General features: G+C 36.7%; 1 protein-coding gene across 1 annotated transcript; it reads right to left on the reverse strand.

Moving 5' to 3' along the window:
• Positions 1 to 13301: 13301 nt before the first annotated feature.
• OR5AS1 (olfactory receptor family 5 subfamily AS member 1) lies at positions 13302 to 14246 on the reverse strand. The gene has a single exon (XM_012526531.2). The coding sequence runs from the start codon at positions 14244 to 14246 to the stop codon at positions 13302 to 13304; it is 945 nt and encodes a 314-aa protein (XP_012381985.2).
• Positions 14247 to 15893: the final 1647 nt, after the last annotated feature.

Consider the following 15893-nt stretch of genomic DNA (forward strand, 5'->3'; position numbering starts at 1 on the left):
TCGAAGCCAAACTCAGTATGTAAATGCAATGCCTTCCCCCCAGCGTGGGACATGACACCAGGGGATGAGCCTCCCTGGCACCGAGGGATCACTACCAAGTACCAACTGATGATGCAACTGGAAAATGACCTTGAATTGAAGGTTCGATGTGGATCAGCAGAATATCACTGTCTACATATAATAGCATGACTGTAAATTGCTGTTTGACCTAATGTAAGGGGGAAATGGAAAGGAGAAATGAGTTTATATGGCTACAAGTCTCTAAAAAAGAGTCTGGAGGCTTTCAGAAGGATTGCCCTTAAGCACAACTGAGCAGAGTCTAAGAGACAGATAAAGTAGATACAACCCCAGGTATTCGTTCCTTTGAGGGCTAAAGAGACCCACGGGTTCTATGGTCATGGCAGATGGGGTTTACTGCCATGGCAGATGGCCCTTCTTTGGAAATAGTGTTTCTGCGTGATGGAGCTGGACTCAGATGGGATCTCTTTGCACAAGACTTTCATGCTACTTTACTGGAATTGTAGTTGGTATTGGGGTTTAAGATATATTTAGGGGATTTGAATCTCTGGACTGACAATATGATAGCCAGGCCCTGAGCCCCAACAGACTTCAGCTTCTACAATCTGAGTTATTGGACTCACCTCACTCAGCTAAGATGGAGTTGAAGAAGAACAACCACCACAACGTGGAGTCTAGAGGGCCTACAACTGAAAGCAAGAGGATTGCATCCAGTATCCATGTGGAATCTGAGGCTCCTCTTGACATAGAGGTGCAACAGACATAACCAATCCAACGTCCACAGAGAAAAGGTGGCATTGGAGTGGGAAAAGTGGACATGGTGGCTGATGGGTATGGGGAATGGCAGGAAGAGATGAGAGGTGGAGGCCGTGGATGGTGCTTCAGGGGCAATCACCAGACATTGTAAATCCTCCCAGGGCCCACTGGATGGAATGTGGGAGAGTATGGGCCATGATGTAGACCATTGACCATGGGGTACAGAGATGCCCAGAGATATACTTACCAGGTGCAATGGATGAGTCATGATGATGGGAGTGAGGGTTCCTGGGGGGAGGGGGGAGTGGTGGGGTGGGGGTAGTAGGGTTGAATGGTAGGGTTGAATGGGACCTCATATTTTTTTAATGTAATATTTTTACAAAATCAATTAAAAACATAGTTAAAAAAAGAAAATATTAGATATAGATATTATATAAACATTACTCTTACACACAAAATGAAATGAAGCAACTTTGAGATAAAAATTTACCACAGATTAGGAAGTTGTGTTTTCTGGCTGTTTGTAACCAATGCTAAAAACATACAACTGCTACCAGACTATTTTAGCATGAAAAGATACCAGGAAATATTAGAAATTTACAAATAATCCTACATCTCTATTTCTTAAACATACTCACAGCCAGCAAAATCCAGAATAAGTTACCTTTCTAGTGAAGACCTAGTCTTCATGACTTTTAAAAGACTTCTAGTTAAGTGTAGAGAATTTTTATGTTTGTTTCCTTTTCTGGGAACTCAAACTGTCACTCATTGTACACATGTGAATCTCAGATTTCCACAGGTTGGATTATTAGCGTCCTTTCTGGCCTCTTGAGGGTGGACTTAACCACAGAGCTACAAGTTCTTTGAAATCATTCATCAGTAGATGTCTCTGCTTTTTACTTTGTTAAAATGTAATTCACTTTATAAATAAAACAATTTAAAAACATTATTTTCTCTAAAACATAGACATCGTGGGGCAAAGTCACAATATCAAGAATAAATGGAATTTCAGGAGCCACAAAATATACTCCAATCACATATTTGCTCTTCAGACAGATAATCAAATATTCTGATGTAAAACAGTTGACTGCTTTTTCCTTCTTGGGAAATAGAAACAATCAAACATGCTCTACTTATGTTACTGGGTAATTTATATGCATTAATGTATGATAGATTCTGGAAAATTTAACAATCACTCACACTAAAGTTCTAAAGATTACATACACAGTCTTTATATATTAATTTTATGATGCACTCCCTTTGCTCTATTTATATAAAAAAATACATGCTTTTGTTCTATTTCAGAATCCCGTGGGCATCATAGCTGTGGTTCACATTGTATAATTCATCAGTACCTTCCATTCCACCAAAACAGCAGTAAATTCATAATACCATTTGGAGATTACAAATTTATTCCACAAAAAATTATTGCTTCTTTTTTTTTGCATAATTTGATATTTAGCTCTCATCAATCATTCCAACAAAGTGTCCATTATTTGTATGATTGGGGAATGAGTAGGCAATGGTTTTGCTAAATTCAGGTGTTAACCCTTTAGCATGTCTTAAGTATTTTATATAAAAACAGGTCAAGTTATAATATATGAAAAAATAAAATATCAAAAGATTACATTAATCCAAATATTGTACTAAACTTTGAAAAGAGATGACAAAATTGCATGCAGCTGTGAAGGTCCTAATAAAACACTTTTAGAGTGTCATTAAATATGAGCTGGAAGATACTACCATGCAATAAGAGGAAAAAAACATATAATAAGAGAACCAAAGAAATATAAAATCTATAAAGGCAATCAGAGTATGAATAGAATAACTACCACATGCGAGGAGGGCTGCATAATTCAAAGTGGAAATAAAAATGATTAAATGCATGCAATTCAATGTCAAATGCTGTAAACTAACTCCATAATTTCCGAAGTTGCTATTATAACAACTACAAGGGATAAATGTCAAAGGCAAGAAGGAAATACTATAAGCTAGCCAAAAATCTCTTGAATGATATAGAACTGAGATAGAATAGTTAACTTTCTTGAAATGGCATAATTGTTTCCTAAATGATTATTTTTGATGCCAAGTAGATAAAATTAAATAGTTAAAAACACACACACACACAACAGCATTAATGCACTCATAAAGCACATATGTTGTTGTATGAGAGCATTTGGTAGATTAGATGTTAGATTTTCCACCCCTTACTCATAATTTTAAAATGGAGAAGCTTTTGTAATTTTACTTTTGCTGCGCATGTTTTATCATGTAAAGAATGATATGTTACATTAAAAATGTAGGGGATTACCATATGCCCCACCACCTCCCCCTCCCACATTTCCCCACATTAGCAACATCTTCAACTAGTGTGGTACATTTGTTACAATTGATGAACACATATTGAAACATTATTACTAACATTTATGTCATCTAAAGCTTATTTAAAAATAAAAAGAATAATTCATGATTCATTACTGATTGAAAATTGAAAACTTTTTAAGTGGAATTACCAGTACACCATTCTTTGAATATGCCATGCATTTTCAACTTCTGGACCTTTGCCTGGTAATTCTACTACCTAACCCATTCCCATAGAATATCACACATTTTCTTTAACATTTTCTTAAAGATACTGGTCATATTCTAGTTAAATATACAAGACTTTTACCAGATTCTTTTAGCCAGTTTCTTGCTATGCTTTTCTCTAATAGTGCTTAACAGAATGTCAGGCATATTGAACTGTCTAAAAACTATTAGACGAACAGGTAAATATCATTTTTAATATTATTCTATTGAATATTTTAATAATTTATGTAGAAACAATGTTTTTAATGTTTAGAAAATATAAAGGGATAGATTAATTTATTTGTGCACATGTGAATAATTAAATATTATAAATATATGTAAAGAATTGATTTGAATTCCAGAAAAAAATCAGGGAAAATCTACAATACAAGCAGAATAGTAAAAAAATATCCTGTACATGGATACAACTTCCCAGTGTAGGCCAAATGGAGGTCTACATAATTTCTGTGAAAATTGTATGAAATAATATATGTTAATATAGAAAACCAAGAAAGATATGTTTCTTCCTGAGAAGTTATGAAGAAATAAGGTTTAAATTATCCAAGATGGATTCCTTATAGTCTACCTTCTTGCAAAAGTGTCTGGAAACCAGCTGCCGATCAATACTAAGGCAATAATCCCTGGTTAAATGCTCAAGCAATGAGTCAGACCACAGGCTCACATATCATAAAATTTCAACTTTGTCAATTGGAATCTTGATCAGGCCCCTGACCAAAGTCATATATTTGCAGCCATAAAGTTTGGACCACAGTTCTTTCTCTTAATCATGGTGAATGTGGTACTTTGCAACTTATACATGTCAAGGTGCAAAATAATGCTATATACAAGGCTCTAACACATCATACTCCTATTTTATCTAATTCTAGGCCCAAGAAGGGCCTTTTGCTTTCTTGAATCATACAATATAAAAGCCTCATAGTCCAAAGATTAAGATCCTTACCAAAATAATGATGCCCAGCTATGCCATGTTGCTATATGATGGCCAAATGCGGAAATGTGGACCTTTATTTGCTTTTATCTGTGAAATTCCTCTACCCTACTCCCCCCAAAATAATCTAGTCTTAATTCTATTAAATCATTCATCATTATTTGATGAGGTGATTTCATAAGCAGATTGTTTGGCTGAGCATCTTCAAGGCCCTTTTTTTTTCTTTTTTTGTCTTTTTATTTATTTATTTTTAATGATACTTAGATTAAATAAAAGGTACAGAGAATATATAGGGGATTCCATATGTCTGGTTTTCCATACCTCTCACATTTTCCCACATTAGCAACATCCTTCATTAGTGTGGTACATTCATTGCAATGATAGACAGGTATTGAAGCATTGCCACTAAGCATGGATTATAGTTTACATTAGAGTTTACACTCTTTCTCACTCACTTCTGTAGGTTATGGCAAACTATATAATGGCCTGTGTTGTCATTGTAATGTCATTCAGGAGAATTGTCAAGTCACAAAAATGCCCCTGTATGACACGTGTTTTTTCCCTCTTTCTCCCTTCAGAACCTCCAGTGGCCACTGCTTCCACATCAATGATATTTCTTCCATTGCTAGAATCACAATAAGTCTATAGTAGAATACTAGTAAGTCTACTTTAGTCCATAGTTCATTCCCCAATTGTGAGGATACTGGGATGGTCTTGTCCACTCCACCTTTAATTGAGGGGGTGCTTCAATTTCATATGGCTAATGGATGGGACTCTCTTGCTTGCAGTTGGAGACATTCTTGGTTCCTTGGTATGTTGGTTATCTATCATCTCCTCCCTGTTAGTTGTCCTGGGGGAATACAAGGAACTGGAGAGTAAGTATTGCAACTGTTGAGAGTCAGGGTAGAGCTGAAACATGGAAAACCCAAAGATTTAAGTCTCTTGGATGTACACCTATCAACTTAAATACTAATTATAGGTTCAAATAGAAGGACAGAAGAGGCATGTGTAGGGAAACCACAACTGAATCCAAATCTGTCACACTGGGAAGAATAAATTCCAAAGTAGGACTCACTGGTGAGGGACCAAACTTCTGAGCTATTTGCCCTGACTTTAGTGTCTGGATGTTTCCACAGCCCTCAGGAGCCCTGCTATTTGAGGTAGTATCTATTTGACCCGTCAATGAGATCCTGCTGAGATCTGCATAAGCGCCCTTCTAGAAGCAAGTCAAGGAACTAGAGATTTCCCTAGGGCATGGAAAAGGCCTTGCAAATACTAGAATGGTTGATTACCAAATGATCATGGGGACTAGCCTTACAAAGTCCAATGATCTGGACTGCTAGATTCTCAATGGAAACTATATCTTGGAGATAAAATCACCTGGGATTGTTTCATGGCTATTAATAATGGCTTTGAGTGAATTGCCTAAAGGGAGACCTCTGAGGGAATGAATCATCATTACTGATAATAATTTACTATGTGAACAAAACTCTTTGAGGAAACAATCAGGTCCAAGTTGAATGGCAAGAATATCCTGAAAATGACAGGTTGATTTCTACAGTCAGTGCATCAAATACATCAAATTAAATTATCTAAATAGGTTTTTATTGGGAGCTTATCTTCTAACTTACTTGTTCAAAACTCAGTTTGTTTTAATGAATGAAGATTATATAGAATACAGAATTGGTTTAGGGACGGTTAAGGCATACAGAAATCAGGTAACTTTCACAATAACAGATTCAGGAAGTGGAAGGTGAACTTTGTAATGAGGGTATTGTAAAAATTAGCCAATTCTCTTCAGCTTTTTTTTTTTTAAGATTTATTTATTAGTTTTTCCTTCCCTGCCCCTGCCCTTCAGTTTTTGCTGTCTGTGTCCATTTACTGTATAATCTTTGTATTTATTTCTCTTTTTGTCTTCTCATCTTTCTCCTCTAGGATTCACGGAGATTCTATCCTGGAGACCTCTGATGTGGAGAGAGTTTCCCTGTCAATTGTGCCACTTCAGTTCCTGGTCTCTCCTCAGCTTTTTAAAAATTCAGATGGGAAAAAATGTGAACCCTGATTATATGCCCTTATGTAAAGAGCACTCTATTATCTTATCTGATGAGCACTGAACAAGTGGGCTAATTCCTTTTTCTTCCTCATGCAACTGTGGAATCTGAGATGACTAGAGATCAGCATACTCTGTTTAATGAATGTAATTGGAAAAGACTTCAAGTATTATCACAACTTTCTCTGTTATATTTAAAATCTTAAATATACATAATTTTCTCCCACAGTGTCAGGGATTATATTAGCCTCCCTATTTAACTGAAAACAGTATGGATCGCTGACAAGTGGGCTATAAGCATGCAAGTCACCATATTGGATGAGAAGGATGAAATTAGAATTAAGGATTAACTTGTACAAAATTCACCTCCTGATTGGTGCCTTCTTGTAAACTTCTATGAAAATTAATGTCAAAAGGCAAGTCAGAGTTGAGTTTGCAGATTACATCATTTTATTTGAGACAAAAAAAGCTTTGTTGCAGCAAGGAATCATGAGCATATGTTCATTTTTCTAAGGTTGGTAAATAAGTTTTATAGCTATAAAAATGAAGTTAGGTTAACTCTTATTGATTGGACAGGGTGGTTTTAGGCCAGGTGGAATTTATTTTATATTGGATCAAATGTAACAAACTAGAAGGTTGAATGTCTGTCTGGTGCTTTGGTGGGAATTTTAAATTTAAAATACATCAAAAGAAACCCAAAAGAGAGCTCAAAGAGGTAAGGCACAGATTTAATTTATTTTAAATTTTTAAATTTTTATTTCTTTTTTTACTCTGAGGGGTTCCCAGGACATTTTCTATATAACTTTCTCAATCTTCCCAATTTTGGTCATTCCCTTAGTTAAAGGCCTGACTGAAGATATTTGTCTTTCATTCACCACAAAAAGTCTCTCATGTACCAGAACTGACTTCAAAAGTTAGCTAAAGCTTGAGATTTTCATTTGCCAATTCATGTTTGTTCTGTATCCTTAGATGTACCATTTGTGGATTTACATGATTGTGTAGTATCATTTAAGAGTTAAGAGAGCAGAAAATGAATGAGAGCTAATATGAATATTATGATTAAGAAGAAAACAAGTGCCTCTTTCAGAATATCTCAGAGCCAAGTTCCCCATGACCCTAGAAGCCAAACAAAAAGAGAATGACACCAATCAGGTTTGGAAAGTGTTTAAGCTGGTTTGGCTGCTTCTCTAGCATGGATTTATGCTGCCACTACCTCTTGGTAAACTTCCTTTTGACTATCATTGTAAATACACACCTGGACCTCCTTGGAAAGCCAGAATATAGTATAACTATAGTGATTGTAGACTATATAGACTCATTTTGTGAAAGGCCAATCCTTATCATTTATTGTGCTGATAAACTGCACTGAGAAGAAGATAGATTTTTCTAACTCTGAAACTACATTTTCTAATACAATCTATAATCTTATAAGCCATTTTACTGCACTGGTGAAAAGTTTTTATATTTGGTTAATGAGTTTTTCATGTTCTATTTAGAACTCTTTTTAGTATGACAATAGTTTCTTCATGAGTTTCCATAGAATTGAAAGAAGTCATAAGAGCTCTCAGTTTTTGATTTTCCCTTTTGGATGTTTATCATAAGTAGTTATTTATGGAATAACAGTCTATATAACAGGAACCAACCCAATTAATGGCAAATATATTGTATATATTGCATTCCACATACAAAGTGATGTTCTTGAAGAAGGTAATAAAGGTATCTATTATTTAAGGAATTGGGTGTGAACTCTAAAAACAGGATCACAACTATCATCATTTTCGTTTCCTAATATCACGATCTCACTTAACCAACCATTTCCTTTGCTTAACAAGCCCACCAAAAATTTCTGCCTTGAGGTTATAATTACTTCTGTTATTAAAAGCTTGGGGGTGCTTGGAGGAAAGCTAAAAGGGATCTGACTACTATATTATGTTCCTGTCTCATGAAAGTAAAAGGACCCTTGCCAAATAAATGCTAAACTTTTGCTATTCCTTACAGGGTGGTCATTGTTACCTGTCTGGTTTCTAGCAAACCATCATATCCCTTGTGTTAAAAAAGGTTAATTTGAGGCAGGCTAGAACAGGTACTTGAAGGGAAGGAAAAATGCCATGGGAAAGCACTAGGGTAACAAAGATAAAACAGCCAGTCTAATGTGAACCTTCTGCTTGTGGCTACCCATCTGTGCCAGCACCTGCAATGGAGAAATATCAATCATAGTGGGAAGCCCCACCAACAAAAGGGGAGGCAATTGCCCAAGGCCAGGTGTTTAAAACAACAGATAATGAGAAGCCCATTAGTAACCCCCCTGACCTGCACTCAGGCTGGCAGACATATAGAGCTGATGAGAATGTTGCTCCAATCCTTCTTTGGCATATGACAGGAACAATGAGAATGCTGCAACTTATAAACCTTCATTTACATGGAGGAAGGAAAGGGAGAAGTCTTAATAAAGCCAATCCTCAGCCCTGGACTATATGTCCCTCTTAAACACACTTGCACTCTGATCTTGAGTGTGTACTTTTGCTTTACATTAGACTCGGCTTGCTTGCTTAAACAGTGGTGCATCCTTGAATTGTTTCTTACAACATGGCCAAGTACCAGTCAACAGCAACCTTTGGTGAGCCAGCCAGGAGCACTTGTATCTCTCTTCTCCATCTGATGAAGACTAGTGAGTCTTGGCCTCTAATCAGAGCCTGTCCCCTCCTTTGTCTGTTCACGTTATCCTCTTACCACTTCAAGTTTTCTGGACTGGCTTCCACAGTACATAACCTCAGTCTACTCAGAGTCCTCTGCTTCCCTCCACAAAGGTGGAAAGGGCTAGTCTACACATCATGCAGGTTCAAGGGGACTCTGGTTGGCATGTAACACCACCCTTGAGCTCTGACTGAGGACATTCCCCAAGTCATGTAGAAGTCTGCTTGTGTTATGAATAAGCACCTCCACCACATTGTGCAACTTTTGAAATAATCCATATCCCATATGCACACTATCTTTTCCTACACTCTCTCCTTAGACATGTTCTCATTTGTGATTCCCAGGGAAGTGTATTAGTTTCTTTTTGGGCTTTTATTTCTGGCTCTTCTGCTGCCCAGTTTAAGTCAAATCACTGGGCAATTTTCTTCACCCCAAGCAATAACCCTCTGGCTACTATTTCAGCCTAGTGCTTATGCAGTATTCTTAGAGTAAATTCCAGGTTGGCAGTTTTGGTCTCTACCCCTGTAGGGGACTGCAGCCAACCCCTCAGTGCTTGATCCAGACATCTCCCAAGACCTTAGAGATATTGCAGATGCTCAGCAGACAAGGCCCTTGATTTCTGGGATGCTGAAATTATGAGCATTTTTTTTTTACCTCCTTCAAGACATTAACTGGGAGGTCAGTTGGCCTGACTGGAATTTGGTTTATTTTTGTGTCTTAGGAAGATGGGCACTTCATCCAGCATCCCTGTAGACTCTCCCCTGGGATACTTTCTTTGGAACTGGGATGATCTGTCCACTAAAGTTCTGAAAAATAAGAAATTAATCTTCTGCTATACCATATAGCTTCTGCTATACTCAAATGAAGCTGAAAGATGGATAGTAATGGCCATTAAATGGGACCTTCAATTGCAAGATCATACTTCAGTTGGATCTCCTATGTAAGAGAGAATGGAAGCAGATGGAAATTCCATGAATGCAACTTTTTATGATCCTTTATTGAGATAAAGGTTTAAAGCGTTCTTGCTATTGAAGTTATGCATATCAACTCCAATACCATCTGAAAAGGAAGACATTCCTGATGTCCTCTTCTTAGCAACCCACCACCCTGTTCCCAACCCAAAGACACCCATAAACACCCTTGAACACGTGCCTCAGCCCCTCCGCCTTACAACCCAGAGTCCAGTCCAGTAGGTCACACTTGAAGCCAAGCCCTCTTTCTGTCTAGCAAAAAGGTCCACAGGACTTTACCCCTTGCAAAAGTAGCTACTAGAGATGCAGGAAATATTAAAATTCTTGTCCCTTTTACTATGATGAATCATTCTTAATGTAAAAACCAGCTAAGCCAAATTTCAGAAGACCTGGCCAATTTCACTGAAGAATTCCAGCATCTTACCCTGTCCTTTGAGTTAACCTGGCATGACACTTACATAATCCTATCCACCTACTGTACCCCAGGAGAAAAGCTTGCATTTGAACTGAAGCCTAAGCTTATGCCTATAAAGTGGCAGACCAACAGCTTAATCAATATGCTGTTAGGATACTAGCCATCCCATATACAGACCAAAACTGGAATTATCATTAAGAACAGGCAGACCTAAGAACAAGAGACTGTATGATCATGAGGAAGTGCCCCACTAAACCCATTAACTATAACAAACCTAGAGAAGTACTTCAAGAAGAGGAAGAGAACTCAGCCTTGTTTCAGAGTCGATTACTAGAAGCCATTGAAATGATACTTTAGCATACCCAGACTTCTGAGAAGGCCAAGCCCTTCTAGAGACAGACTTCATTAGTCAATCAGTCACTTACATTTGCAGAAAGCTACAAAAACTCTCCCTGGACCTTCTAAATATCAACTTCTCTGTCTTCAAGAACTTTGTCTAGGCTGAGGAGGAGAAAAAAGTAAGGAAGGGTAGGAAAGGTGTAGAGAATAGGCCCAAAATATAGCAGTCACTGTTAAAGGCACCCTTGCTGTCATGCAAAACAAGGCTTCAAGCTAAAGGGATGATCCTGCTTTAACTGTGGAGAGGCAGTCATTAAAAGAGTGACTGCCATCAGTTGCCTCAACACCATAGTCCACCACGGTCAAGTCCTGAGTGTTGGAAGCCTGGGCATTAGGTCTGGAAGTGTGCTGGCCCCAGAAAGGGTCACAGATCTATCCTGTGAGACCTGCTTTCTCTGCCTGGAGAGGACTGAAGAAGCCCCAGGCCAAACGTGGCTCCATTGACAACACCGCAAACCTTCAATCAGGAGGACCCTCCAGGGACCCTTACTGTGGCAGGTAAGATTATTAATTTCCTGATTGACTCAGGAGTCATATACTCTTTGTTGACCTGATGCTCCAGACCTCCCTCTTTCTGGATCTATATGGAGATGGGAGTAACTGGGAAGTCCAAAATTAGATCTTTCACCAAACCACTCCCTTGTAAAATGGGTCACCTATCTGTAAGTCACCGGTTCCTAATTGTCCCTGAATGCCCTACTCTTCTCTTAGGCTGAGACCTCCTTTGTTTTCTAGGTGTCACTACCCAGCTAATAGATCCAACCCTAATTCCCGCAGTATCAACCATCTGCCTAGATGTGACTTTAGACTCAAACCTGCGTGCCCTCTCAGGTAGAGTTCCCCAGAAAATACTTTGGCAAATAAATATCTAAGTGTAGGACACATTTACCCCAAATTGGCCCTTTAGGTACCCCTGATCTCTGTTGCTTATAAAACTGACCAACCCTATCCCCATAAGCAATATCCCCTTGAGGAAGAAGGTATCAAAGTCCTTAGGTCCATAATTTAAAAATTTTTAGACAATGGCCTCTTAGTACCATGCCACTCTCCTTGTAACACTTTACTTCTCCCAGTAAAAAAGCCTATTGGCACATACCAACTAGTCCAAGACTTAAGAGCAGTCAATAACTTTGTAGTACCAATCCTTATATAGTACCTTATTAAACCAGATCTGCAAAACCACACCCTGGTTTACTGTTCTTGATTTAAAATGTGCCTTTTTCTGCATTCCACTTCACCCAGACTCTCAGTTTCTTTTCACTTTTAAGTGTCAGGAGTCTTCAGAACTACCCTATTCATAGGCAGTATCTTGTTGTCTCCATTTACAGAGGAAACTAAAGCATGCAAATATATGATATTTCATTTCCATACAAATTTATTTGGTTAAATTTTCATGTTAAATTAACAATGGGGATATATTCATTATAACTAATCCAGTCATTTATATTTTCATAATTACTGTAAAATGTGCACTTATACATTCAGAGGTAAAAAAAGAAGTTATTGCTTCAACTCTGTCAAGACAGAATAAAAGTAAACAAGACTGTAGAATCAAAGTCAACCTCAGAGAATATCAGATAATTTCTAGATCAACTATAAGTGTAGAGTTTAGTTCAATTCATTTGCATTGTCAATTTACAGAATAAAATTATCAGAGCAATTTTTTACCTTTTATTGAATATAGAACCTCAAAGAAAATGTAAGCAACATATATGTGGAAATAGTAATTTATGGAGTTTATAATCTTGATGATCTTCACAATCTTATTTGCTTTTCACAACTACTTATTGTGAATGGAAAAATCGGGATCTTTTCCAGCGAATCATTCTACCACAAAGACAGATAATGTGCAGACCTTCATTCTTGCCTATATTAAATTATGCTACGTGCCTTTTCTCTGATTTTCTGAAAGTTAATGAATCCCACCCCTCACAACTACCACCACTATTCACCACAGGTAATATTAACTTTCCCTGATGATATATGTTTTGTAAGTGCAGAACACAAACTCTGAGGGCTAGATCTACCCATCCATACATTCATTCATCCATCCACCCATTCTTCCATCTGTTTAACACATATTAATTGCACATGCAATGTAGCAGATTTTTTTAGAGGTGTTGGAAAATAAACAAATAATACATGTCCCATGCTGCCATGAATGTTCCCATCTAGGTGGGTTAACAGACAAACATGATAAAGGATATAATGAGTCCCGTGTATTTCGGAAACACTAATTGAAGGGCACTTACATCTTCATTTTGTAATTCAAGGAACGTTTACAAAGAAGAATTTGAGAGATGATATTCTTGGAAAAAGGGAACACAGCATTTTACTACTTTGATGATGAAAAGGTCTCTTTCCTTCTGGCAAATAATGGTAACTTTAAAATTGTTGAGGTATGAGGTAACTGCGGGGTAGTTGTACATGATGAGATTGGAAAAGAAGAGTAGGTTTCATATGTTTGAAATGATTTAAATTCTAATTCATTTGAAAAGTCCAGTTTCTTTCTAATAGTTTTTTAAGTGCATTTTTTACATCCTTGTTTCTGAAGCTGTAGATTATTGGGTTAAACATGGGAAAGACAACTGTGTAAAACACTGCAATTACCTTATCAGTTTCTAGAGAGTAACTAGTCATAGGACGTAAGTACATAAACAAGAGTGTCCCGTAAAATAAGGTGACTGCTATGAGATGGGAAGCACAGGTGGAGAATGTTTTACTTCTGCCTCTTGGAGACTTGATGCTCAAAACAGTGATGAGGATGCAGAAGTAAGAAATAAATATGACTATGAAAGTGCTGCTCTGGATGAAGCCACACAAGACAAAGAGCAAAAGCTCATTGATATGGGTATCTGCACAAGATAAAGCCAAGAGAGGTGGGATATCACAGAAAAAATGATTGACACGATTGGAATCACAAAATGGCAGCCTGAATGTAAAGCAGACATGAACCAGTGAAGTCACACTTCCACTGAAGTATGCCAACACAATGAAGCAAATACAGACTCTCCTGGACATAAGCGTAGAATAAAGCAATGGGTTACAGATAGCTGCATAGCGATCATATGCCATTGCTGCCAGGATAAGGCACTCAGCATCAGCAAAACAAGCGAAAAAAAACATTTGTATTGCACAGCCAGAAGAAGAGATACTCTTCTTGGATGCTAAGAAATTCACCAGCATTTTAGGTGTGATTGCTGTAGAATAGCTGATGTCTAAGAAAGACAAATTGCTAAGAAAATAATACATGGGGATTTGAAGGCTTGAGTTGATTTTAACTAAGATCATTAAGCCCATATTTCCCACCACAGTTAATGTGTATACTATGAGAAATAACAGGAATAGTGTAATTCTGAGAGGTAGATACTCTGTGAATCCAACAAATATAAACTCAGTTGGCATGGTATAATTACTCTCCAACATCTTCTTGGTTTTCTTGCTTTTCCCATCCCAGATAGATAGTATTAGAAGATATGATTTGGCTTGGGTGGTGGAAGAACTGGGAACACCTTTATTCTCTCCTCTAGAAAGCAAAGATAAAGTTAACAAAATCTTATACACACACACACACACATACATATTTATATACACATATATATGTATATATATAGCATTTTCTGGGTTTATTTTTTGGTTGTTTTGTATTTTTCTTTAAAGGAGAGTGCAACAACTCTTTAAAAGTTTTGTGCGATAGGAAATAATATTAGTTACTTTTAATTTGAAAAGGAATGTATAAAACTCAGTTGATGAGACCTGGTAAAATTACAAGAATTGGCAGAATCTTTGGAGAAAAATCTCCATTTTTCCAATCTTAAAGTCACATCCTTTAATGGAAAGGAAAGTAGAGTTAAGAAAAAGTTCTGGGAAAAAAATTCCCTCAGATAAACAACATAATTGTACAATAGAAAATTCGTCATTTGGGGAGGTAGCTTAACTACATAGTTGAAAGTGTGGTAGTTTTCCAAGAGATGATTGGGTTCAAATCTTGGCTTTGTAACTTATTGATGTGTGACATTTGTAAAGGTACTTAAAAATTTGTGATGGTGGGACAATTAAATGAGCAAATATTTGTTAGTTATTTACGTAACTGCCACTTTATAAGAACCAAGTGAGTATTCATTAAATAGCTTGAAATATCCAAATAGTTGTCTAAACCAGTATAAAAAAGTTTTCCTTGAAGTCATTTTCATCAAACTATAACTAAAGATTTAACATCAAAGAATAATTAAGTACTCTAAAAATACCAAATTTACAAGATTATTTGTTACTGACTCCAAAGGAGCATATCTAGTAAGATATCAGTATCAGCATCGTCCTTTTTATTGTAAAGAAACACTCTACACAAATCTCCAGTTCATCTTATTTGCCTGCTTATCTGGTTTGTATTTAGTATCACTTGCACAAAAGAGGCCATACCTTGGAAGAATAGGAAAAGAGTAAGAGTCTGAGGTCACTGATCTAACTCTGTCTTAATACTCCAAATCATTTCATCTTTATGCCATCATCTCCTCATTTATAAAGTTGGAAATGGTACCTACTCTGTTAATTATGCAAGGTTGTCCTCTGAGGTTAATGAGACACATTTTAAAACTCTATAATTGGAGCTTTTATATTTTTTTGTAGATTATTGATACAAATTATTAAAAATCAGACATGTTTGCCAAAACATGCTTTATTTCCTCACTGGAAACAACAAACACATGAACAAATAAAAATTAACAACTTCACAAAATTTCACCAAACAGAAATAAAAATTCACCACCACTACCACCACTGCCATCAAGACCACCATCACAACAACATAACAAAAAAGGCCAATTCTAACTTTTCCTTTCCTTGACTAGTTTTCATTTAAATCAAATACAACTTTGGTACACTGTGATAAAATATCTAATTATCTTATTGATGATGATGATGATGATTAAAATAATGTCTAAAAATAATGTAAAATATGTCAAGAAATTTGCCAAGCAAATTTTGTTTAATTTCATAATTATTATATAAAATAGATATAGTTGTTTCTGTTTTGTACAGATGAGAAAGCTGGTGCACAGAGAATGTAATTAAGGT

The sequence above is a fragment of the Dasypus novemcinctus genome, chromosome 10 (assembly GCF_030445035.2).
Source record: "Dasypus novemcinctus isolate mDasNov1 chromosome 10, mDasNov1.1.hap2, whole genome shotgun sequence".
In the NCBI taxonomy this organism is placed as follows: domain Eukaryota; kingdom Metazoa; phylum Chordata; class Mammalia; order Cingulata; family Dasypodidae; genus Dasypus; species Dasypus novemcinctus.

Excerpts from the sequence above, each read along its gene's own strand:
- OR5AS1 (XM_012526531.2), bottom strand. The coding sequence starts at position 14,246 with ATGTTGGAGAGTAATTATACCATGCCAACTGAGTTTATATTTGTTGGA.